The following is a 27,657-nucleotide window of genomic DNA, read 5'->3' as shown; positions in this document are numbered from 1 at the left end:
AAATGATTCCAAAATAAACAAACTATAATATCCTTCACCACTGCTCTTGAAACTGAGAACTGAGAGCTAGCAGTTTTTATGCTGACAGAGCAGTCAAATGACAGAGGGGTTTTCTATTCCCCTTTTCTCCTCTTCCTTGTGTTCTATCGGCCAAGGCCGTGATTATTTCTGCATGAATGTTGCAGCCTCTGTTAACAGTAAACAAAAGCAAATGGAGTCTGAGTGTGCATGGCTCAAAGATAAATTAGAAACAATGATACTTGAGTTGACGTGGAAAATGGCATACAGACACTCCATATGGATACTTCAGAACCGTGCAAGTCCAGGTAGCACTGGAAATCACCTACATTTTTTCATAACTATTACATATCATCTCACCATCCTAAGCTTGAGTTACAGACTCAGAAAAGGACCGCTGTTTGTTAGTCCTTTAAAAAGGAGGAAGTGTATCAGAGGGAGGAGGAGTCCTGGCTAAATGGAACTATCCAAGTGAAAGAACAGTCTCCAACTGGGTAGTGTTCCAGGGATTAGGGGGTTGGGAGAACAGAGAGGGGGTCAAGAAAGGAGAAACAGAATGAACAGTGAAAGAAAGTGATCTGAAACTAAAAGCTTGGGAGGGAGACATGTAGTGGAAAAATTCTGAAATCAGATAGGATAAAATTCGAGATAGATGGAGGCAAAGGAAGTTTCTCAAGCAAGAGGCAAAGAGAGGTTACTTTTGGAGGGATGCAGGCAGGAAACAGATTTATAAACATATCATAAACAATCAAGAGTTCCTTAATAAGTCAAAAGAAAGGATAAAGTTGGTAACAAAACAAAAACAAAAACAAAAAAACTGAAGGAAATGACAAGAACAAGTCCTAGACAAACGAAGTAAAAGGTGATTATGAGACAAAGGCACAAAGTTACTTTGCCTTAAAAATAAACTTCTAAAATATATATATGTACACAAAAGATAAAAAAGACTGTGCTAAATCAAAAACACATGACAAAATATTTGAGATATACTCTACCACTTTTGAGTGATTATTTAGGAGACACAAAAGACAAGACTATATATTTACAGTTAAGATTCAACAGCAAAATATCTCAAAAGGAATATTAAAGATGCACAGACAAAACCAGTTAGGCTGTTTACTGTTCCAAATCATAAATGAACATTAAAAAGATGTATTCCTCTGGCACTTTTCCTAAGCTGGGTCAGCAAACTACAGGCCCCAGGCCAAAGCCAGCCACTGCCTGTTTTATAAATACTGTTGGAACATAGCCTTCCTCATTCATTTAAATATTGTCTGTAGTCACTTTCTTGCCAAAGCTACAAAGCTGAGTAGCTGTCACAGAAACTATACAGCTCACAAAGCCTAAAATATTTACCATCTAGTCCTTTACAGATAAAGTTTGCCAACCCCTATTCTAAATAACAAAGGAAGTCCCCATATGGTTTTTATCATCTGACAACTCATTCTCCAAATGGGCATAAAGATCCAAGTGTAATTCTCACTCTGTACACAGAGTATAAAGTTAAGTCTGATAGGTGTCACACTGCGGGCAGCAATCTACCCAACTCTTCCCTCAAGTCTTTCATTAATAGTTCAATGCAATACGTGAGAAGATCTGGGATCTGAACAATGGTAGACTCGCACTCAAAACCACTTCCACTGCCTCTTCGTAGAGCTTAAATTTCCTCTCCATAAAACTGGAATTATAACTCTTGACTGTGGGGATTAAATGAGATAGTATATATGAAAGTGCTTTATAAATATAAAATAATATAGAAAGATAAGACATTATTAGCACCTATACATTTATGGAGACTAATGGTTTCAGATTTAGTTTTTTCTCATTATTTTTATTTAGGTTTTCTTACCATGTGAGAGAGAGCTACTCTTTAAAATAATTTTGTAGTGTCAAAATTCAATTTAATTCAAACACACATTTACCTCTGGCTCACTGTGTGCAAGATACCCACTGGCCATTCTACTTTTTAGATGAAGAAAAATATCTCTAGTAGCAAATGATCTTGGTTCATTTGGGTTACAAAGTTTTAAGCAAGGTGTGCATTTAATAATTCAAAAGAACAGCTAAATTAAAATTGCTTTTGAAATCTGGTTCTTACATTACCAATTCTCTATACATTTACAGCACTTGTTCTAGCTGTAGAATCTGTTATATTCTCTGAATTTAATAACCATCAAGTTGGCCAGCCTTTGTTTCTAAAACTATGAGGAATGCTCTTTACAAAGGAATGCTTAACAAGAATACATACAATAAAGAATTCTGGCATGAAAAGAACTTTAAATTTTATTGTGTCATGTTTCTTTAAATTTTCCAGAGCGTTTTCACATCCAGTATTTTATTTGATCCTCAGCACAACCCTACTGAGAATGTAAGTATCATTATCCTATTCTGCAGAGGAAGACAGGGAGGCCTAAGAAGAGGAGAGACTTGCCAAAGACCACACAGCTGGTAGAGGGTAGCTCTGGATAAGGATCCAGAGTCAGCACTCTTTATACTCCACCTTGCCATATGTATGCAGTCTTTATGATGTCTCTAGTACTTAGAATACATTTAGCGGTTGACTGAATCACAGCACCACGAGAGCAGCTGCCATTCATCAAGCACTGACCATGTATTACATATAGCTCTATGTGACTCACATATACAAATTGTATGTATAAAGTATACAGCACAGAATTGGGCACATAGTAACTATTCCATTAACAGCAACTATTGGTCTTATTTCTAAGAGTTAGTTTTTAGTTCTAAGAGTTGTAATTCATACAACTCTGTAATCTATGCATTTTACCTCCATTATTTAAATGAGGAAACAAGTTCAGAAGAGCTAGGTAACACATCCAAGTTTGAGTAAAGCCAGGATTCCTACCTAGGTGTGAGATTCGACTAATTCCAGAGTCCCCTTGTCACTGGGACTTCCTCTGATGCTGAAAGTCAGAGAATGCACCAAAAAAAAAAAAGAGAGAGAGAGGCAGGGTGTGGGGCGGGGGATGGGGGGGGGGGGGGTGCCGGTGGTGGGGGGAGGGTTAGGCCCAGTGAAGAGAGAGAAGTATGTTATTAAAAGTGATGAAAGGATATCTTCCTGTTACCTTGACAGGCCAAGCAGGCAAAGGCTGTAAAAAGTTGGACTCGTAAGGGTAGTCCACCATTGCCAGATTCACCCAGGTTTCAGAGATCCAGTCTTTCAAACGCTGAACATCCTGTGATTTTGTTAAGGGAGTGCATAAGTGAAGGGCTTCAGAAAGCCAACGCAAGCCAGGGCCTGAGAATAGAGTCACATTGTTGGAATCTAAAAAGCACTGCTCAACAGAAGGGTTTTACAGATCATTTATCCTTCACCTGCGTTTTAGAAAACTCAGTCTCCTATGCAGTTTCTCCAAAAAGGCTTTTTCAACATGCAACAAAAAATCTTTAGAGCAACTGGTTAATCTCATGATAGATAAGTTGCCTATCTTCGTGGGGCTTACCAGAGTTAGTATTCTCAATCACTGTCATTTATAAATAAACAAATGAAACACTATAGAGCAAGGAGAATGCATAAACTACACCTAAATAAAACAAATGGATTTATCTCACAGTGTTGAGTAAAAGACAGCAGAGACAAAAAATACATACTATGCAATTCTGATTATTAAAAAATTCAAGAGTAAGCAAAGTTAATTTACGGTTCTAGAATTCAGGATAGCAACTGGTTTGTTAAGCACAGAGGTAGTATCTGCTAAGGGCCAAAGGGGATTTGGGGGTGGAGGTGGAGAGGGATTTCCTGATCTGCATGCTGAATACACTATGTATTCACTTTGCAAAAATTCACCAAGCTGTATATTTTGATTTGTGTACTTTTCTATATGTTATACTTAAATATGTAAAGTGAAATAAAAGAAAGTATTAGTCGTTCAGTCATGTATGTTATATTTAAATAAAAAGTTTACTGAAAAAGTGGAAAGTGTTAGATTTAGCATTTAAAAGGTACAAAAAAAAACAAAACATGATTCCATTCTCTTAATTAAAGCTTACCCTTTTTTGCAAGTCGATTAATGGCATCCCAGGACCTGCGGATACTCTCTGAACAATTTGGGCCACTTTGGCTAAAATCTGTAGTTACAATCTTCATAAATATGTCACAAGGCACCAGATCATTAAACTGCCAGATGGGGGCAGAGGATGCAAGAGCTCTAAATGGTAAGAAGACCAAAAGAAAGAGAAAAGAAAAAAATGTAACTCACAGAATTCAAGTTTTAAAATTGAAACTGATACTGAACAAGAAAAATCTACAACTCTTAGTGAAATAGAAATTAGAAATCTCAGTACAATAGAATATGTTTTACCTTTCCCCCCGCACCACCGCCCCCCTCCCCCACAAAAAACACTCTATGTTCGCTTTGCCAACCATTAAGAAAGTGCTCACATCCAACATAAATGCATTTACCCAACCACCAAATGAGGATACTTCATCCTGAACCAGGCTGCAAGCATGCCACCATAAGAGCCCCCAAGGGCAATGACAGGTTGATTTCTAGTTCCTGGGATTGTTCTTTTCAAGTATTTGATTAACTTTGCAAAATCAGCCAGAGCTTGTTCTGTTGTCAGAAAATTCAAGTGTCTGGAATCCTAAAGAAAAATAACAAAGAACATGGGTATGAATGTACACATAATAGCAGCTTAGGCATAACATAGATCCAGAAAAAAGCCAGATAAGCTTTTCTCCAAATAGAATTTCTAGGCAACTGAGTTAAAACACCCAGTTAAAGCATTAGCACTGCTAATTTAAACTCAGGGAAAAGTGATTTTAAGTTTGTGGGAAGAAAATAATGTATTTTTGCATTCAAATGTAATTTCTATTAAATGCTATTTACCAAAGACTTTGCTGAGGTAGTAGAAACAACAGAGACAAACCATAAGTAACATTTAACAACAGATGTGATAGCATACAATACTAATTTTAACAGACAACTATTATAATTTTGATTTCAAGTCTTGAAACATTTATAAAGGCTACCATATAAAGCAAAGGTAAACTAAATCCTGTGAAAAATGGAAGTAAGAATCATCAGTAAAAATAAAACATCCTTCCTCATCAGAAAGATTATCATGTCTGATATACCAACAACTGGAACAAGTCAGCCTGTCTGTTGTACAACTATAAAATTGGAGTTAAGGAAAAAAAACCAACATATGGAACAACCTTTTTCAGACACTGGAAAAGCAACACAAGACTTTGATTCCTGAGAGAAGAATGTTGTTGTTCACTCGCCAAGTTGTGTCCGACTCTTCACAACCCCATGCACTGCAGCACGCAAGGCCTCCCTGTCCCTCACCATCTCCCCGAGTTTGCCCAAGTTCATGTCCATTAAATCAGTGATGTCATCCAACTATCTGATCCTCTGTCACCCTCTTTTCCTTCTGCCTTCAATCTTTCCCAGCATCAGGGTCTTGCCCAGTGAGTCAGCTGTTTGCATCAGGCAGCCAAAGGACTGGAGTTTCAGCTTCAACATCAGTCTTTCCAAAGAGTATTCAGGGTTCATTTTCTTTAAGATTGACTGGTTTGATCTCCTTCCTTTACAAGGGACTCTCAAGAGTCTTCTCCAGCACACAGTTCAAAAGCATCAATTGTCTGGCTTTTTTAAAGTCTAGCTCTCACATCTGTACATGACTACTGGAAATATCATAGCCGTGACTTACTTACTCAGTAAGTAAGTTCCATGATCATCTAGTTATCTGCCTAGGGAGAATTTCCTCACTGCAGTGTAGGAAGGTGGAACTCAAATGGAATCCTGCTAAGCTGAGAAGATTAAAGAAGAGTCTCCTTTTAAAAGGTGAGGTCTAATTCTTCCCCCTTTGAACTTGGTCTGGACTTAGTGACTTGGTTCTAACACAAATAGAATGTGGCAGAAATGATATATGACTTCCAAAGTCTGGTCATAAAAAGCATTGCAGGTGGACTACCCTGGTGGTCCACTGGGTAAGACTTCACCTTCCAAAGCAGGAGGTGTGGGTTTGATCTCTGCTTGGGGAGCTAAGAGCCCACGTGTGCATGCATGCTAAGTCGCTTCAGCTGTGTCTGACTCTGTGACCCTGTGAACTGTAGCCCACATGACTTGCAGCCAAAACACCAAAACATAATACAGAAGCAATATTATAATAAATTCAATAAAGACTTAAAAAAAAAAAAAGCACTGCAGTTTCCACCTTGCTCTCTTGGATGGCCAACTTTGAGGGAAGCTAGCTGTCACGTCATGAAGCCACTCAAGTAGGCCTTTGGAAAAACCCAAGAGAGGACAAACTAAAGCATCTTGCTAACACCCAGCACCAATTTGTCACTCATGTGGATCCTCCACATAAGTAGAGAGGGTCCTCCAGCCTCAGTCAAGCCTTCAGGTGACTGAAGCACTAAATGATGTCTTAACCTCATGAGATCCCCTGAAACAGACCAGCTAGTTGAGTCACTCCAAATTCCTTACCCACAGGAACTGGAAAATAATAAATGTTTACTGTTGTTTTAAGCCACTAAAGTTTGAGGTAAATTGTCATGTACCAACAGATAACTAACACACCCACATATCCATATCAGACTATCCTATTTAACCTTCATATTTTGGTCTCACCACTCTGACTACTTCCATCACCTGGTATATTTTGGAACCACCACAGAGGCCCATCTTTTCTCTCTCCTGTGCATGTCACTTACTCCTTTAACCTTTCCTCTTATCTAAGATGTATGTTCTCTGACTTCTTAACTTCTCTCTCATGGTCTGTCACTATTCTTTACTTTCAGTTTTCATGGTATGACGTATAGTTGAGTGTGGTTTTTTCCCAATCCTATGCATTTGCAATATTCCCCCATGCTACTGACAAATTCTGCAAGCACATGAAGGAAAGGAAGCATAGCATAGAGAGCCCTCACCCACTTTTTCCTAGCAGAGTATGGACCACAGGGAACTAGGAAAGAAGGTTGTGTTTTTATCTGCAACAAACTACTTTCCAATGGTTTCAAAACCTGTCAACTTCCCTAATCAGATAATTATGCAAAATAATAAACTAAAGAATAGAGTTTCCCATGCAACCTAACAAATATCAGCAAATCACTCTGGTTTTCATTTATAACACAAGAACTTTTTATTTATTTATTTATAAGATAATAAAATTTCTGAAAATAAAAAGTTCTTTCAAAACAGGAAGCCTAGAAAATGACTGACCCAAGTTCCTCTAACTCAGATTTCTCCAAAATCATGGTATGGGAATTTCACCTTCCAAAGTAGGGTGTACAGGTTCAATCCCTGGTCAAGGAACTAATATCCCACATGAATTAGGGCCAAAAATATCAAAACATAAAACAGAAGTAGTGTTGTAAGAAATTCAATTGAAGACTTAAAAAAAAAAGTGATCCACATTAAAAAAAAAAGAAAGAAAGAAATCTTTTTTAAAAAAATGCCTGGTATGTGTATAAAGGTGGTATACATCATGATCCTAGGTAGTGCACAAACATTTTTAATTTAATACTGTTTTATTTCAATATAACTTAGAAAAAATAGTACATAAAGCCTTTATTAAGAAAGTGCTAAGTTTGAAAAGTGAGTTACTAAAAGAAAAATAGTGAATAATACAGATGGCAAATCCATATAGTCAGAAACACAAGGGTAGTACGTAAGTGACTCAGCTGAGGAAAGGGTGTCTTGGCTTATTAAAGTGTAGATCTGTGGCCAAGGCCAAAGTTCCTTGAGAGAAAAGAAAGGCCAGGAGGGAATCTAGTGACTAGATGACCTCTCTGAATCATGATCTGAACTTATTTTATTGAAAAACACCTTACTAAATAAGTATTTGTACACTCCTGACATTTTTTTCCAGTGATAGACCCAATAATTTACATATATAATTTATAAAGAGGATTATTTACTGATATTTTTAAACAATGAAAAATTCCCTCCAATCTCCACATTCTTAGATTAAGATTTACCTGGCAAAGGCTAGCCTCATCACATTGAGTTAAAGACTGATCAATATTATAAAAATGGTAATAATACAATTTTTAAAATAATATGATTATTTAAAAACAATATGATTTTTTAAATTGAGGCTTTAAAACTATATATGAAATTATATATGAAAAGGTTTCAAATTATATATGAAAAGGTTAAATACAAGTTACTGAAATTTCAGGCAGTTCAAGTTAAAGCTATCATTTTTCTTACAGTGGAACATGTAATTAGAAAATGTTTTAAACTTAAAAGACACACTTACCGAGAAGGAGTCAGCACCAAAGGGTAAGGACTCTCCATAGTACCGATGTTCAGCAAACACCAACATGGCTTTCATTTCCTCAGCTATGTCCCACATGAACCCCTAGAAGGAATTTACAATTCACAGGGTAAAATCAGGATGTGAAAAAAGTCTTAATTTTTTTTGCAACTCATATGAAATGGATGTTAAACTATACCAAAAAGAGTTCTCTGAGAATCCGGACAATTCATATTTGTGCTACAGATAAATGATATAACTGTTTCATTGTTGCACATCCATCTACACTGTATCAGAATGAAACAATTCAAAATAAGACCACATTGCACAACTACCAATCATTCCAACTCTCCTTATTCTGACACTCTAGTCTCGGAATCAACATTATGTCTAAAATAGCCTTCAAATTGCACTGTGTCCCAAAGAATCTAGGAAAGAGCAGGATAACTAAGCTATCTGCCTACTCACAAATGACTTTTATTTATAACATAAAAGACAACAGTACAAATAAACATACTGGATTCCCCTGGGTTTAATATTAACTGAGTGCTTACAATTCATTAAATACCATTCTAAATACTTTATATGTATCAATTCACTTAATTATAACAATCTAAGAGATAGGTACTTTGATTATTAATCTTATTTACATGAAAATAAATAGTAGCTAGCAACAGCTAGTATTAACTGAGCGCTTACAACTCATTAAAAACCATTCTAAACACTTTACATATATTAATTCACTTAGTTATCACAACAATCTAAAAGATAGGCACTTTGATTATCTCTACTTTATAGGCAAGGACACAGTTTAAACAACCTGTGACAGTCACAGAGCGAGAAAGTGGCAGAGCCAACATTCAAGCACACACTACCTAGCTCCAGAATACAATCAAGTTCTTCTTATTTCGACACATAATGCTGGTCACTAATCAACGGCTGCAATTTTTTCACTTTCCTTAAGTTGTGACCTCAGAATCCTTCTTAACAAAGCATTCTAGGTGGCCAACATCAATTAACTAGATTTAGATTTGCTGTTGTTATTTAAGTCTTTTCCGACCCCATGGACTGTAGCCCACCAAGCTCCTCTACCCGTGGGATTTCCCAGGCAAGAATACTGGCGGGGACTGCCATTTCCTTCTCCAGGAGATCTTCTAGACCGAGGGATTGAACCCGCATTTCCTGCATTGGCAGGCAGATTTTTCACTACTGAGCCATCAGGGAAGTCCCAGATTTAGATTTAGCATAGATTACAACTGCTTGTCATTCCTAGTGCACATTATTCCTTTCTAATGAGCTCTTATTCCTTTACAAAGACTGAGTGAAAGTGTTAAGTCACCCAGTTGGGTCCAACTCTTTATGATCCCATGGACTGTAGCCCACCAGGCTCCTCTGTTCATGGAATTCTTCAGGTACGAATCCTGGAGTGGGTTGCCATTCCCTTCTCCAGGCAATGTACCCAACCAAGGGATTAAACCTGGGCCTTCTGCATTGCAGACAGATTCTCCACCACTGAGCCACCTGTGAAGATCCTAACAAAGACTAAGACAATTTTTTTCTTATCTTGACCAATAAATGAACAATGAAAAGAGCTGTATGCATGTGAGGACAGAGACTTTAACCTGTTATTTGTGATGGTTTCAATAACACCATTTTCTCTCTTAACACCTTGCTCATTCCCTACCCCTGCCATGTATCTACAGACACTGTACCCCAGCTCAAGATGCCCTCCTCTGCCTGCCCTCTTGATGACTTGCTGATCACACCCTCCTATCAATACCACTCTCAACAGGTATGGATCTCTATTACTTTGTTGCAACATTTGCTTATCTGTGTCTGACCCTACCAGAGTATGAGTTTCTTAACAGTAAGGATCATCCATCAAAGTAATCAGAAGAATTGACCTCAGGTTTTGAGAGGAAGGAAATGTATTACTTTGGACTCGAGCCACCCCGCATCCAAGGTCAGAGCGGCAGCCATGAGGAGCTACCCCACATCCAAGGTCAGGAGCAGGGGCCATGAGGAGATACCCCATGTCCAAGGTAAGGAGCAGCAGCTGCACTTTGTTGGAGCAGCTGTGAAGAAATACCCCACATCCAAGGTAAGAGAAACCCAAGTAAGATGGTAGGTGCTGAGAGAGGGCATCAGAGGGCAGACAGACTGAAACCACAATCACAGACAGCTAGCCAATCTGATCACATGGGCACCAGACTTGTCTAACTCAATGAAACTAAGCAATGCCATGTGGGACCACCCAAGATGGACGGGTCATGGTGGAGAGGTCTGACAGAATGTGGTTCACTGGAGAAGGGAATGGCAAACCACTTCAGTATTCTTGCCTTGAGAACCCCATGAATAGTATGAAAAGGCAAAAAGATAGGACACTAAAAGATGAACTCCCCAGGTCAGTAGGTGCTCAATATGCTACTGGAGATCAGTGGAGAAATAACCCCAGAAAGAATGAAGAGAAGGAGACAAAGCAAAAACAACACCCAGTTGTGGATGTGACTGGTGATAGAAGCAAGATCCGATGTTGCAAAGAGCAATATTGCATAGAAACCTGGAATGTTAGGTCCATGAATCAAGGCAAATTGGAAGTGGTCAAACAGGAGATGGCAAGAGTGAATGTCGACATTCTAGGAATCAGCGAACTAAAATGGACTGGAATCGATGAATTTAACTCAGATGACCATTATATCTACTATTGTGAGCAGGAATCCCTTAGAAGAAATGGAGAGGCCATCAGGATCAACAAAAGAGTCTGAAATGCAGTACTTGGAAGCAGTCTCAAAAACGACAGAATGATCTCTGTTCATTTCCAAGGCAAACCATTAAATATCATGGTAATCCAAGGCTATGCCCCAACCAGTAATGCTGAAGAAGCTGAAGTTGAACGGTTCTATGAAGACCTACAAGACCTTTTAGAACTAACACCCAAAAAAGATGTCCTTTTTATTATAGGGGACTGGAATGCAAAGTAGGAAGTAAAGAAACACCTGGAGTAACAGGCAAATTTGGCTTTGGAGTGCAAAATGAAGCAGGGCAAAGGCTAATAGAGTTTTGCCAAGAGAATGCACTGGTCATAGCAAACACCCTCTTCCAAAAACTCAAGACTCTACACATGGACATCACCAGATGGCCAACACTGAAATCAGACTGATTATATTCTTTGCAGCCAAAGATGGAGAAGCTCTATACAGTCAGCAAAAACAAGGCCGGGAGCTGACTGTGGCTCAGATCATGAACTCCTTATTGCCAAATTCAGACTTAGATTGAAGAAAGTGGGGAAAACCACTAGGCCATTCAGGTATGACCTAAATCAAATCCCTTATGATTATACAGTGGAAGTGAGAAATAGATTTAAGGGACTAGATCTGATAGACGGAGTGCCTGATGAACTATGGACTGAGGTTCATGACATTGTACAGGAGACAGGGATCAAGACCATCCTCATGGAAAAGAAATGCAAAAAAGCAAAATGGCTGTCTGGGGAGGCCTTACAAATAGCTGTGAAAAGGAGAAGCGAAAAGCAAAGGAGAAAAGGAAAGATATAAGCATCTGAATGCAGAGTTCCAAAGAATAGCAAGAAGAGATAAGAAAGCCTTCCTCAGCGATCAATGCCAAGAAATAGAGGAAAACAACAGAATGGGAAAGACTAGAGATCTCTTCAAGAAAATTAGAGATACCAAGGGAACATTTCATGCAAAGATGGGCTCGATAAAGGACAGAAATGGTATAGACCTAACAGAAGCAGAAGATATTAAGAAGAGGTGGCAAAAATACACAGAAGAACTGTACAAAAAAGATCTTCATGACCCAGATAATCACGATGGTGTGATCACTCACCTCGAGCCAGACATCTGGAATGTGAAGTCAAGTGGGCCTTAGAAAGCATCACTACGAACAAAGCTAGTGGAGGTGATGAAATTCCAGTGGAGCTATTTCAAATCCTGAAAGATGATGCTGTGAAAGTGCTGCACTCAATATGCCAGCAAATTTGGAAAACTCAGCAGTGGCCACAGGACTGGAAAAGGTCAGTTTTCATTCCAATCCCAAAGAAAGGCAATGCCAAAGAATGTTCAAACTACCACACAATTGCACTCATCTCACACACTAGTAAAGTAACGCTCAAAATTCTCCAAACCAGGCTTCAGCAATACGTGAACCATGAACTTCCAGATATTCAAGCTGGTTTTAGAAAAGGCAGAGGAACCAGAGATCAAATTGCCAACATCCGCTGGATCATAGAAAAAGCAAGCGAGTTCCAGAAAAACACCTATTTCTGCTTTATTGACTATGCCAAAGCCTTTGACTATGGAGATCACAACAAACTGTGGAAAATTCTTCAAGAGATGGGCATACCAGACCACCTGACCTGCCTCTTGAGAAACCTATATGCAGGTAAGGAAGCAACAATTAGAACTGGACATGGAACAGACTGGTTCCCAATAGGAAAAGGAGTATGTCAAGGCTGTATATTGTCACCCTGCTTATTTAACTTATATGCAGAGTACATCATGAGAAATGCTGGGCTGGAAGAAGCACAAGCTGGAATCAAGATTGCTGGGAGAAATATCAATAACCTCAGATATGCAGATGACACCACCCTTATGGCAGAAAGTGAAGAGGAACTAAAGAGCCTCTTGATGAAGGTGAAAGAGGAGAGTGAAAAAGTTGGCTAAAGGCTCAACACTCAGAAAACTAAGATCATGGCATCTCGTCCCATCACTTCATGGGAAATAGATGGGGAAACAGTGGAAACAGTGTCAGACTTTATTTTGGGGGGCTCCAAACTCACTGCAGATGGTGATTGCAGCCATGAAATTAAAAGACGCTTACTCCTTGGAAGGAAAGTTATGACCAACCTAGACAGCATATTAAAAAGCAGAGACATTACTTTGCCAACAAAAGTCTGTCTAGTCAAGGCTATGGTTTTTCCAGTAGTCATGTATGGATGTGAGAGTTGGACCATAAAGAAAGCTGAGTGCTGAAGAAGTGATGCTTTTGAATTGTGGTGTTGGAGAAGACCCGTTGCCTTGGCATAAAAGAGCAATTGCACTAGGAAGTGAAGGGAGACAACGCAGCCTCAGTTGTTTCACAGAATTACAGAGCAGGAATCTGATGGAAAATAAATTCTGATTTTATCTGTCACTCATCTAAGAGAAATAGATATCTAGGATCTCAGTTTCTATGGAATTATTTTATTTTCAACTAACATATTTAGACTAATAACATCCTAAGGAACGTTATTTCCTAAGGAAATAATTAGAAATATGGAATACAATAACACAACATAATTGGGTTCGTATCTTTGCTTTTAATGTAGTTCAGTTCAACATTTACTAAGACCTTCTGAATACCAAGCACCATGTCAGACATTGGCTGTGGAGAAAATATGATTCAGTCCCCACCCTAAGGTAGTTCACAGACTAGCTTTCTGGTATAAAGTTGACATTTTCTAGTCTTAGCTGTCGGAGAAGGCAATGGCAACCCACTCCAGTACTCTTGCCTGGCAAATCCCATGGACAGAGGAGCCTGGTAGGCTGCAGTCCATGGGGTCGCTAGGAGTCGGACATGACTGAGCGACTTCCCTTTCGCTTTTCACTTTCATGCATTGGAGAAGGAAATGGCAACCCACTCCAGTGTTCTTGCCTGGAGAATCCCAGGGAAGGGGAAGCCTGGTGGGAGGCCGTCTATGGGGTCGCACAGAGTCGGACACAACTGAAGCGACTTAGCAGCAGTAGCAGTCTTAGCTCTGGCTGATTAAAAAGGAAAATTTCTTCCTTTCATGTGTCTTAATTAAGTTTTGTTAACAGATTTAAGCATTATTATAAAAGAAGATAGAATAAATAGTCAAGAGAAGCAAGCTAACAGCTATAGTATTTTTTATCCTCACAAATATAAGAAAAATAGTACAACAGGAAAGCTAAAATATATCTACCTTCGACCATTCCTATTTGAAATCAAACTTGCATTTTTTTTTTCTTATTTGCACTGGCTTTGTTTAGATTTTATTAATTAATTCATTTAACAAATATTTATTCAGTACCTGCTATATGCCTAACACAGTCCTGGATCTAGGATACACCACTGAACAAGCAAACAAAAATTCCTGCCCTTGTGTTCTCATTCTAGACTGAATAATAACAATAACTATATTTATTACATAGTTATGACATCCCTACTCCCATTTCTGCCATATCCTTGTTCAATTGTGAAATAAGCTGGGATATTTTTTCATCTTTTAAAATTCAATTGTCCAAAAATAGTATCATAATTCATTCTTTTCACATGTAATTCTTTAAGGCTGAACAGGCTTATTGGATGTCTGTATTTATTCTTTTGTAAACTGCCTACTCACTTACTTTTGCTGTTTTTCTATTATTTGTGAGTTTATCTCTTTTTTTAAAAAAAAAACCTGCAGAATTATTTGGTCATATATACTACAAAAGATTTTTTTCTAGTTGATCATAATAAAAAAGAAATTGAGCACAAGAGTTTCACAAATCTGCACATACCGTGTTATTGCAAAACCAAATAATGTCCCCTTCATTACCAGTGTAGAAAAGTATTGATCCACCATCTTCCTTCCAGTAGTTATCAGCTATTAGGTACCGCTGTTTAAAAGTTCTATCGATATTAAATCCAAAGTGATCAACCTATGACAAAAAAGAAACAGACAAGACATATTTCAAAGGAAAGTAATAAAAAACTAAAAAGTACATATATTATTCTTCCATTCAAATCAAGCTATGCTACAAAAATAAAAAAAATTCAAACTTCACTTGGTTTCATTAGTAGTAGTAATATTGGTATTATTTTGAAATCATTTTCTTCATATTTTCTTCAGTGTAAAATATACAATTATAAAATCAAGTAGCTGCTTAAAAGAACAATAATGTTAAAATTGAATTGGAAATAGTAATATGAACTTAGTAATTTTTAAAATACAGACATTCCTTACTACTTGAATTTTCATTATTGAAACTTTCAATATTGAAATTCAAGGACTAGAAAGACCAATGAAAAGGTCTATCATCCCAATAACAACTGACATTCCAAGGGCCAGGATCTTGGTATCTCATACTATACAAAGGACTATCATTGGCTGAAGTTTTAATTAATTGAACATAAAACAAATGGAACATAAAAAGAATAATGATTGTAGCTAATTAAAACATTTGATTCCATGTTTTAATTGATTCATGAAAATCCATTACTCTATAAGGATATCAAAAAAGAGAAAGCAAGAAAAATATTTATTCCTCACCATTTATTTATTAAGCCAACTCCTCATTTAGAAATTGTAAATAAAAAAGCAAAGAACTCAACATTTAACTTGCCTTTCCAAGAGAATTGTATTTCAGGGTACTAAATAGTCCCAACTGATGAAAAACAGCTGTTTTATCAAATGTCAGCTAATGCAGAACCAATGACAGAATTAGAAAAATGGTATTTGACAAACCCTAGTGAAGTTACTTAGAGAACTGATTCAGGCAAGAATTACTAAATAGTGTTAAAAGTATTAGGAGAATGGATGATAAGAAAATGAATATTCATATTACTACCTGTCACAAGATCATCCTATTAACCTAGTGATCAAAGTTAGCATCACTAACAGTGGTGTGAACAGGAATTTCCTCACATTGCACAACACAAAACACATATCATCCATGATAAATTCTTGCCAAAAATGTTCAGTTTGTATCTCAGTCCAGTCTCTGTATCTAATTTCCAGTTTCTGGGAAATACAAAGGTAGAAAAACAAGCTGAACATACTCCAAAGCAGCGATCAGACAAGTCCAAAGATAAGGTATTTTATAACAAAAAGGCAAGGCAATATCTGATTAAAGGACTGTTTGTTTTAGATTACAATAAATTTTAAGGAACATAATAATCAGATGCAATGCATGATTCCAGATTGTATCCTAGTTTGAACAAACGAAATATAAATCACAATTTAGGGACAACTAGGCTAATTTAAATATTACTTAGTTGTCCCTAAATTGTGATTTATATCTTGTTTATTCAAACTAGGATTTATTAACATTAATTTTGTTAGGAGTGATCATATTGTTTTGGCTACATAAGAAAAAGTTTTTCTATTTTACAGTTGTATATAAAGGATTTAAAGAGAAAATATCATGCTGTTTGTAATTTACTTGAAAATACTTCAGCTTAGGACTTCTCTGGAGGCTCAGTGGTGAAGAATCCACCTGCCAATGCAGGGGACACGGGTTTGATCCCTGGTTGAGGAAGATCCCACATGCCTCAGGACAAATACTGAGCCCACATGCCGCCAACTACTGAAACTTATGCTCACCAATGAGAAGCCCACACACCGCAACTAGAGTGGCCCCCACTCGCCACCACAACAGAAATGCCCGTGCACCAACGAACACCCAGCACAGCCAAATAAATGAATAAAATTATTTAAGAAAAGAAGAAAAAAATACTTCAGCATAAAAAAAGTGAAAAGGTAAAATGGGAACTTCCTAGACTGAGCCAGCAGTTAAGACTCGCACTTCCACTGCAGGGAGCACAGGTTCAATCCCTGGTTGGGGAACTAAGATTCTGCATGCTGTAAGATGCAAACAAAAAGTATTAAAATAATTTTTTTTTTGGTTAAAGTAAAGTGAATTTAAAGGAAAAAAAATTTAATCTATACTAAAAGAGACAAAAGACACTGGATATTGAGACTTTGCCAGATACAATACAAATCATGTCAAAATGACACAATTTTGAGCTTAAATCGAACTTTACTAAATGAACTCACCACTTAAAAAATACAATTGTTAAATGCTATAATATGGTAAAGTTCATATACAACTATCTGAATTTAAAGAGTTACAACAGACAGAGACTTCTAAGCCTTTAGGATCCCAGGGTCTGAATTCCTCAGTGCTCCAGAGGGACAGGAGTGAGAATGCACGGTCTGGTCTGGGGCACACATAGGCTCATCCAGTGTTGCTCCAACATCCCTGGGGCAGGAGTTGGTTCTGACCTAACCCAGACCTTGCAAAACTCTAGACCATTCCAAAAGAAATGGAACTTCCTGTAATCACTCCATCTACACACACACACACACACACACACACAAGCTTCACATTCATACCACAGGTTCCAAAATGCAAGTTTCTCAAATCTACACCTTATGCACACTTCTCAATGTCCATAATCTTTACCATATATGGTCTTAAAATACAGGCTATTCTAATATAAAGACTATTTACCATTCAGTAAAATAAGCAGTTTGTATGGGGCAGGTATATAATAATGATATCCATGTGCTAAAAAAAAAAAAAAACCCTCCTATGACATATCTTGAAGAGAGCACAGCAACCCACTCCAGTATTCTTGCCTGGAGAATCCCCTGGACAGAGGAGCCTGATGGGCTCTATAGGTTCGCAAAGATTCAGACATGACTGAAGAGACTTAGCAAGCACACGTGACATATATTAACTCACTCAATCATTTCTTCAACAAGCATCAACTGAATGGGCCAAGTACTTGTTCTAGGCCAAGAAGTAAACTGAGCAACTGGATAAAGAAGTGACTGAGCCACAGCTCCTTAATTTAACTCAAACTAATTCAACTACACTCACTAAGCCTCAAAGTAAAAAAGAGCAAGAGAAACAGACAAACAGTGAAGGAAAGATAGACAAGTGATTCCACTTGCTTCCGTTCAAATTAATATAGTGTTTCTCCATGTAAGATCCCTAGATACCAGCACCAGCTTCATCTAGGAACTTGTTAAAAATACAAATTCTCTGGCCTACTTGTTAAAAATGCAAATTCCCAGGCCTACTGAATTAGAAACTGTGGGGAGTAGAACCCAGTAACTTGTGTTTTAACAAGGCCTCCAAGTAATTCTGGGGCTTCCCAGGTGGCACTAGTGGTAAAGAACCCGCCTGCCAATGCAGGTAGACTTAAGAGACACAGGTTCGATCCCTGGGTCAGGAAGATCCCATGTAGGAGGGCAGGGCAACCCACTCCAGTATTCTTGCTTGGAGAATCCCCTGGACAGGAGCCTGGCAGGTTGCAGTCCTTAGGGTCACACAGAGTCAGACATGACTGAAGCAACTTAGCACACATGCACACCAAGCAATGCTGTGCATTCATTAGTACAGCTAATGTTCTGAGAACAAATGAGTTAAGCCCTTAAATAAGACATGAATCTGCTCTTCCTTCTCTTGATCGAAGTTTCAGAATACTTCTAATATGTAAGCCTCTCACTATGCTGAGACCTGGGTTCAATCCCTGGGTGGGGAAATCCCTTGGAGAAGGGAATGGCAGCCCACTCCAGTATTCTTGCCTGGAGAATCGCCATGGACAGAGGAGCCTGGCAGGCTATAGTCCATGGGGTTACAAAAAGTTAGACACGACTGAGTGACTAACACATAAACACACATACACACAATGCTGAATGAGACTCTGATGCTCAAAGATGTGAATTACCACCCACCACGACCCCTAAATACACACCAACTGCATCATTTGAAGCTCAACAGGAAAAACCATGATCTGTTTCAACAAAGGAAGAAAGACTACCTGTGCTGGAGTTAAAGAAAGGAAGTACATGGCTCTCTAACAAGATGACTTCCCCCTAGTATTCTCAAAGATAATTCTGCCACAGTGATTTTCAATTTACCCACTGACTTTAGAGCCAAGCTTTGAGAAAAGGCTTATATCTAGAATTACAAGAGCCACAAGAACTTTAGAGAAAGCCAAACTTCCTTATACGGCCACTCTCAGGGCACTCCTTCTTCTAGCAATCCCTAATTGTTTAATTTGAGAGAAAGGGGGTGGAACTCTGGTATGATAGAAAAAAAAGCAGATTCAGGAGTTAACAGATGTGAACTTGAATTGTTACTGTGAGGCCTCAGGCAAGCCACTTAACCTGTATGAGCCCCATTTTCATCCTATATAAAATAAAGATAATACCACACAACTCAAAGGATTACTATGAAGATAAAACATAACTAAAGTAGCAGGAAGAGTCCCTAATGTATAATGCATGCTCAAGGAATGTTAGCTCTCCACTCCACCCCATCTGCACACCAGTCCCAAGAATGGGATACCAAGATGAGGTAAGTGAGGTGGAGAGTGACGAAGCTCTTCACAGAATTATAGGACATCCCACTAGAATGTCAAAATCTCCTATTTCTTGGGTGCTTCAGCTAAATAGTAAAGAGCTAGAAACAAGTAGTGAAATATCCTTTGTAAAACATTCATTTACAGAATTTTCTTGACTCTTCCTAATCATCAGGGATACCCACTTCAGACTATACGACTGTAGACAGTTCCCAATACCTAATGGCCAGCACACTAGGTGCAGTGTGCCCTCTGCTGTGGAGAGCTGAGGGCTGCATACCACTTTCAGCTATGGGATCCTGAATAGAAATTTTATAAACCACAACAGAAACAGAGACAAGGGACTTAGAAGCCAGTTGATCTGCACTGTTCAACTGAAAAAAACCAGACTCAAAGAGGTCAAGTGGCCTGGCCAAGGTTATAAGTCAGAGGCAAACCTGGAATTTTTAATTATCTTTTCAATTTGGTATATTGAGATAACTAAAATAATAGCACCATAAAAGCCATGCAAACATGATTTCAAAAAGGGAAAACACCTCTAGTCACACACAGCAGTTCTCTCTACAATATGGTCCTATTTCAAGAGATATTTTCCTCCTTCACCTTGTAGAGGATAGAAGAGATCCATGAGAATGGGTAGACAGGAAGAAACAAAGGGAACATCCTTTAAATAGTTTATTGTGGCAACAATAACTACATGGACTTTAAAACTGCTCAAAAATAAAATTTACATCCAGAAAAGCCTGTAAGAACATCACACCTATTAGAAGCAGTTTTGGTGGCAACTTGGAGAAAGGGGGTGGGGGGTAACACAGAACACCTATTCCGGGTGTGGTACTGTGCTGGTGCTTTACACAGATCGCCTTACCATCCTCCCCATCAGCCTCTGGGAGCATGTTCATTACACCAATCCTATAAATAAGGATACGAAAGCTCAGAGAGGTCAGATAACTTGCCTAAGGTAATATAACTAATAAATAAAAGTAAAATACAATTCTTCTCCATGTGCATTTTTCACTACCCAACCCTACCTCACAAAATTCAGTCTGCTTTTTTCATTGTAACACACTATTGCAGATAGGGCTGGCTACAAACTTCAACCTTCAGCAGGGGGCACTAGGGTATCTTTCTGCTAGATTTGCAAAATGAAGTACACATTCCCACCCATATACTAACAGTTTTACTGAAGAACATGGTCTTTTCACTGACTTAACTCAGTAATTGTTACTATATTGTTTTTAACTCATTTAATTAGGCGGCTGCTGCTGCTGCTGTTGCTGCTGCTGCTAAGTCACTTCAGTCGTGTCCAACTCTGTGCGACCCCATAGATGGCAGCCCACCAGGCTCCCCCGTCCCTGGGATTCTCCAGGCAAGAACACTGGAGTGGGTTGCCATTTCCTTCTCCAATGCATGAAAGTCAAAAGTGAAACTGAAGTCGCTCAGTCGTATCCGACTCTTATAAAAAGAAAACAATGTTGACTCTTACTCAGTAGGCTTTAATTTTAGGAAAATTGGTTTAGAGTTGGGTTTCATTTACATATCCAGATATACAACAACAACAGAATTTTACTAAAATACACAGGGCAAAACACAGACTCACACTTCAAATTAAGGTACCTTGAAAGAGGGCTCTCTGGTGTCCAGTTCTAGACCAGAGACACTGAAATGAGATAAGACTTCCTTTCCTCCATTTGATGTGTGCGCCCTATATTAATTTTAGATTTATGGTATGACATTCTGTTAGAGTTCCTACATGGAGACTAACATTGTTTCTGGGCAAGCTGGATCTCCCCTGAAGGGGTAGACACCTTCATGGTAGAAGGACACAACTTCCAGAAGGAACCAAAATCTGAAAGGATGGTGGGGTTTTGCCAGGTTCCAGGTCTCTGGGTGGAGAAAAGTGGAGCCTGCCTAAGCTGTCCCTCATGCAGGAGGAACCCCTGAGCTGGGACTAGACGGGAAAGCAAGCTATATCTTATGAATCAGATCATGGGTGACTCTCGGCTTATTTTCACTTGATTATGTCAGAACATTTCAAGAATCCTTTAACGTTCTACTGTTGCTGCAAAAACAGAAATGAGTGAACAGCCTTTGGTACATACCAGTCAAACTGGCCTGCAAGATTTAAACAATCTTAGTTATTCTTTAGCTGTTTCTACTAACAAACACTTTTATAGCTAGACTTGCCCTTTACAAAGCTAAACAAAACTAATCACTCTCTGATTCCATATGTATTGTACTTGGCACCTGACATTCTTCTTCCCCTACACTGTCTTGTAGCATTCTGCATTTTCAAAAAGGCCATGTGCTAGATAACTTCAGTGACACCAGTCCTGGTTGCTGAGTTACCTAAAGCCAGCTGTGGCCATTTTGAAAATTTGCAGAAAGGAAAAAAAAAAAAAAACAAGACCTTCAGAATGATATAAAACCCCCTATTCCCGAGGGAAAAGGGGCACAGTTCTTGAGGTGATAGCCTGCTATGTATTCCCCTTTGCTGGGCAAAGATAAAGCCATTTTTCTTACCCTTCCAAAACTCTGTCTCTGTATTTCTCTTCAGCATTGGTGCACAGAGAGTCAAGATTTTGGCAACACTACCTTTATTCATCTGTATTCTGAAGATACCAGGAAAGTTCTTGCCGTTCAGTTGCTCAGTTGTGTCCACCTCTTTGAGACCCCATGGACTGCAGCACGCCAGGTTTCCCTGTCCATTACCAACTCCCGGAGTTTACCCAAACTCATGTCGAGTGAGTCGGTGATGCCATCCAACAATCTCATCCTCTGTCATCCCCTTCTCCTCCTGCCTTCAATCTTTCCCAGCATCAGGGTCTTTTCTAATGAGTCAGCTCTTCGCATCAGGTGGCCAAAGTATTGGAGCTTCAGCTTCAACATCAGTCCTTCCAATGAATATTTAGGACTGATTTCTATTAGGATGGACTGGCTTGATCTCCTTGCAGTCCAAGGGACTCTCAAGAGTCTTCTCCAACACCACAGTTCAAAAGCATCAATTCTTTGGTGCTCAGCCTTCTTTATGATCCAACTCTTATACATAATTACTGGAAAAACCATAGCTTTGACTAGATGGACCTTTGTCGGCAAAGTATTATCTCTGCTTCTCAATATGCTGTCTAGGTAGGTCATAGCTTTTCTTCCAAGGAGCAAGCATCTTTCAATTTCATGGATGTAGTCACCATCTGCAGTGATTTTGGAGCCCAAGAAAATAAAGTCTCTCACTGTTTCCCCATCTATTTGCCACGAAGAGATGGGACTGGATATCATGATCTTAGTTTTCTGAATGTTAAGTTTTAAGCCAGCTTTTTCACTCTCCACTTTCACCTTCATTAAGAGGCTCTTTAGTTTCTCTTTGCTTTCTGCTATAAAGGTGGTGTCATCTGTGTATCTGAGGTTATTGATATTTCTCCCAGCAATCTTGATTCCAGCTTGTGTTTCATCCAGCCTGGCACTTCTTATGATGTACTCTGCACGTAAGTTAAATAAGCAAGGTGACAAGATAGCCTTGACATACTCCTTTCCCAATCTGGAACCAGTCTGTTGTTCCATGTCTGGTTCTAACTGTTGCTTATTCTGAAGATACCAGGAAAGACTGGAGGGTAAATTTGACTTAAAGAATTAAAAAGGAAACTGTCCCTTGATGACAGAGTGGAGATGGTGACAAGGAAAAGGATCACAAGTCCCTCCAAGAGGACGGTGAGTCTAAGAAACAGGAATGTCCTTCCCTCCCCACAGGGATGCTCCCTTCATTGCCAATCATAGAAGGTCTAGTTTATTTTAACAAGGAAGGTGGATGTTTGCTCAGAGATTCCCTTCAAATCAAATCATCCTTCCATGTAACAAGATGTGGCATATTTTCAAACGTCTTTCTGTGCATATTAATATACACAAGAGAAGTGTATTCTTTCCTTCTACATATCATTTGTAACCTGCTCTTAGTCTCAAAAAAGAAACTCTTAGACATAAATTATTTACTTAAAGGTAAAATAACAAACTGGGAAGGGAATAAAAGGGTATAAGAGAGTCCACTGTGGAAAAAAGTTTGGCTATCCAACTACCTACACCTATAGATTGTTAGAAAGGCAAGAACACAATAGCTACCATAGTGCCCCTCTACAAGACAAATACTTTATAATTATTAAATGAATGCAGTTCAAATCTTCTAAATGTGGTTTCCCACATTTCTGTGTATAAGGACCTCTTGTTAATGTTAAATTCGCACAGACATTTTATATATCAAGCTAGTCCTTGAGAAAATATAAGAGAAGCTATTACAAACTCAATAATGGTATAAATAAATATCACAATGGCATCTAACTATATTTTTAACAGTACATACTTGGTCAGAAAATGGGTACGGCAAAATTTTAAAGTGCTCAGGAAGCTTCCTTTCCCCTAACCAAGGACTTTGGACCCCAAAAGGAAAATCATATTCTAAATTACCAAAATCCTATGACATCATAATATTCTGTACTCTAATATTAAAACAAAGGTGAAGATATCCTGCCCTTTCAGTTCAGTCAGTTCAGTCGCTCAGTCATGTCCGACTCTTTGTGACTCCATGAACCACAGCACACCAGGCCTCCCTGTCCATCACCAACTCCCAGAGTCACCCAAACCCATGTCCATTGTGTCGGTGATGCCATCCAACCATCTCATCATCTGTTGTCCCCTTCTCCTCCTGCCCTCAATCTTTCCCAGCATCAAGGCCTTTTCAAATAAGTCAGCTCTCTGCATTAGGTGGCCAAAGTATTGGAGTTTCAGCTTCAACATCAGTCCCTCCAATGAACACCCAGGACTAATCTCCTTTAGGATTGACTGGTTGGATCTCCTTGCAGTCCAAGGGACTCTCAAGAGTCTTCTCCAACACCACAGTTCAAAAGCATCAATTCTTCTGCACTCAGCTTTCTTTATGGTCCAACTCTCACATCCATACATGACTACTGGAAAAACCATAGCCTTGACTAGACAGACCTTTGTTGGCAAAGTAATGTCTGTGCTTTTAATATGCTGTCTTTATGTCCTGCCCTTTAGAAGGCCCAAAACATTCCAGTAAATCAATACATGTTTTGTCAAAGAATAGTCAGGTGCTCCAGCAGAGGAACATTCCGGTATCATCTATTGGCTAAACAACTCTATGACAGCACCACACAGTCAGTAACTTAGTGTGGCTTCAGGGAGCTATGTACCACTAGAATTACCTGACCACAGCCTAAGCTCTCAAGTTTGAAATTATCTATTTAAATTTTAGGAAATATTACATCGTCAGAGGGCAGTATTGTATAAGCAATAAAGTGGGAGAACTGTTAAGTTTTAAATATTAGAGTCATAAAATTTTAGGACAGGAAGGGAACTTAAATCTCAAGTCCTAAGCCTGAAATGAAAAAAACCTGAGTTATAGAGATGTCAATTATTTTAAATCTTTCTTTTCAAACAAAGATATATTCACATAGTTTAATATCAGGGTTCAAAATGCATGTTGTTAGAAGTCAGAATAGTGATTACTCTTGCAGGGGGAAGGTGACTCTAAAAGAGAATTAGAGGATTCTAGAGTTAAACTGGTGCATTTTTTTCTATACTTGTAAGATAATTAGGCCTTCCCTGGTAGCTCAGTGGTATAGAACCCACCTGACAATGCAGGAGACAAAAGAGACGTGGGTTTGATTCCTGGGTCAGGAAGATACCCTGGAGGAGGGCATGGCAAGCCACTCCAGTATTCTTGCCTAGAGAATCCCATGGACCGAGGAGCCTGGCAGGCTACAGTCCATGGGGTTACAAAGAGTTGGACATGACTGAAATGACTTAGCAAGATAATTAGCAAATAGATTTGTAAACACTTGAGACTACATTTAAGATACATTTTTTATTTTATAATGTACATGCCTGTATTTCTACTTCACTATGTTGTTCTTTAGTCGCTAAGTCGTGTTCCACTCTTTTGCAACCCACATGTACTGTAGCCCACCAGGCTCCTCTGTCCATGGGATTTCCCTGGCAAGAATGCGTTGCCATTCCTTCTCCAGGGCATCTTCCCAATCCAGGGATTAAGCCCAGGTCTCTTGCATTGCAGGCAGATTCTTTACTGTCTGAGACACCAGGGAAGCTCCTATTTCACTATGCTGCTAAGTCACTTCAGTCGTGTCCGACTCTGTGCGACCCCATAGATGGCAGCCCACCAGGCTCCCCCATCCCTGGGATTCTTCAGGCAAGAACACTGGAGTGGGTTGCCATTTCCTTCTCCAATATTACACATCTAAAATTTTTTTAAATATTTCCTTAATATCAAATTGGTATTCAATTATGTTCTGCTGCTGTTGCTGCTAAGTCGCTTCAGTCGTGTCCGACTCTGTGCGACCCCATAGACGGCAGCCCAGCAGGCTCACCCGTCCCTGGGATTCTCCAGGCAAGAACACTGGAGTGGGTTGCCATTTCCTTCTCTAATGCATAAAGTGAAAAGTGAAAGTGAAGTTGCTCAGTCGTGTCCAACTCTTAGCAACCCCATGGACCGCAGCCTACCAGGCTCCTCTGTCCATGGGAGTTTCCAGGCAAGAGTACTGGAGTGGGGTGCCATTGCCTTCTCCGATTTCACTATAGTCATATGTAAATTATACTAAATCCCATCTATATTTAATTTCTCTTTCACTTAAAAATGTGTATTGAGTACTCATTAAGTAACAGGCATTAGGAAAGAGAACTAAGATACAATTCCATTTCTCAAGTTTTTAATCTAAAAAAGTGATGAGCATAACTAACAAACAGTCACAAGATGAGAAGTTCTACATACAAAGTATTGTGGGAGCTGAGAGGTTACAGTCTGACTCAAGGGAATCATGGAAGGTTTCACTGAGGAAGTGATACCTGAGTTGAACTCTGAAGAGTAACAAGAATTTTTTCAAGTACAGAAAAGCATGTCAAGCAAAGAGCATGATGAACTCTGCAGAACAAGCATATTCAGGAACTGCTGTTGTTTGTAGCAGAAGATACATAATTTAAGAGATGATGATATTAGATTCACCAGGCTAACACCTAAAATCTCCCTATAAAGAGAAACCTGAAATCTGAGATTGCCTCTCTAAACCAACAGTAAGTGAAATAGGTGCACGAGCAATAGAGCCTTAATGAGGCAGAGATTTTTGTCTGTTTTGTTCACTGCTAAGTCCCCAGTGAGTAGAATAAGGTCTGGCACATGGTAGAAGATCAATGAATAGGGATTCCCCTGGTGATTCAGGGGTTAAGAATCTGCGCTACCACTGCAGGAGTCCTGAGTTCAATCCATTGTCAGGGAACTAAGATCCTGCTTGCCACACGATGCCACCAAGGCGAGGGGAGGGGGGGGATCAATGAATATACATAGAATAAATGTATACATCCTAGCTCTGCAATTGGTATTAAAACAAATCCAACACAGCTTCAGAGAAAAGCATGACTCAAAGCAATGAGAATGGAAATCAAAGTTTCCAGGGTCAAGTCTGTGCAGGTTGATTGATTGCAAGGGTCTGTTACTGCCTTTGGAAGAGTTACAGAATGCTGTAGTCATATGTACCTTTTGCCCAGACAAATCACATGTCTGAGGGAGAACCCAAACATAAAATCTAAACCTGACTCATAATAGTTTAGCTTTACCCAGGCAGCTGAGGAACCAGAACAGTATGCCCTCTGCTGAGAGGAGAAACAGGAAGATAAATAAGTCCAAATTAACTCAGGCAAATCTGATTAGATGGGCAGGGGAAGGACTAATCAGCATCTTGCTGAAGTATATAAGCTAAAAGGTCAGGGATGACTTTGAGACAGGGTTTTTGTTGTTCAGTCGCTCATGGTGTCCGACTCTTTGCGACCCCATGGACTGCAGCACGCCAGGCTTCCCTGTCCTTCACTGTCTCCTGGAGCTTGCTCAAACTCATGTCCATTGAGTCAGTGATGCCATCCAACAATCTCATCCTCTGTTGTCCCCTTCTCCTCCTACCTTCAATCTTTCCCAGCATCAGGGTCTTTTCCAATGAGTTGGCTCTTCGCATCAGGTGACCAAAGCATTGGAGCTTCAGCTTCCAGTGAATGTTCAGGGTTGATTTCCTTTAGGATTGACTGGTTTGATCTCCTTGCAGTCCAAAGGACTCTCTCAAGAGTCTTCTCCAACACCACAGTTCAAAAGCATCAATTCTTCGGTGCTCAGCCTTCTTTATGGTCCAACTCTCACATCCATACATGACTACTGGAAAAACCATAGCTTTAACTATATGGACCTTTGCTGGCAAAGTAATGTCTCTGCTTTTTAATGAGCTGTCTAGGTTTGTCGTGTATTCTTGGGCT

The 27,657-nt window shown here is 39.1% G+C and overlaps 1 protein-coding gene across 6 annotated transcripts in view; it reads right to left on the bottom strand.

Moving 5' to 3' along the window:
* LOC102405156 (prolylcarboxypeptidase) overlaps positions 1-27,657 on the bottom strand; it is an 87,758-nt gene that overhangs the window by 24,998 nt on the left and 35,103 nt on the right. For 4 of the 6 annotated variants that reach the window (XM_025286250.2, XM_025286251.2, XM_006055634.3 and 1 more), the window contains exons 3-7: positions 14,766-14,906; positions 8,251-8,352; positions 4,442-4,623; positions 4,030-4,187; positions 3,105-3,277 (exon numbers count right to left, since the gene is read on the bottom strand). In XM_025286250.2, coding sequence (XP_025142035.1) covers positions 3,105-3,277; positions 4,030-4,187; positions 4,442-4,623; positions 8,251-8,352; positions 14,766-14,906 — 756 coding nt within the window. Of the gene's footprint in view, positions 1-3,104; positions 3,278-4,029; positions 4,188-4,441; positions 4,624-8,250; positions 8,353-14,765; positions 14,907-17,480; positions 17,618-18,798; positions 18,822-27,657 lie in introns of those variants that run through there. The other 2 variants (XM_044943437.1, XM_044943438.1) reach the window with 2 other exon arrangements.

The sequence above is a fragment of the Bubalus bubalis genome, chromosome 5 (genome assembly GCF_019923935.1).
Source record: "Bubalus bubalis isolate 160015118507 breed Murrah chromosome 5, NDDB_SH_1, whole genome shotgun sequence".
NCBI classification, from domain to species: domain Eukaryota; kingdom Metazoa; phylum Chordata; class Mammalia; order Artiodactyla; family Bovidae; genus Bubalus; species Bubalus bubalis.
Note: the sequence above shows the minus strand (reverse complement) of the source record. Positions and strands in the feature narration are given on the sequence as shown.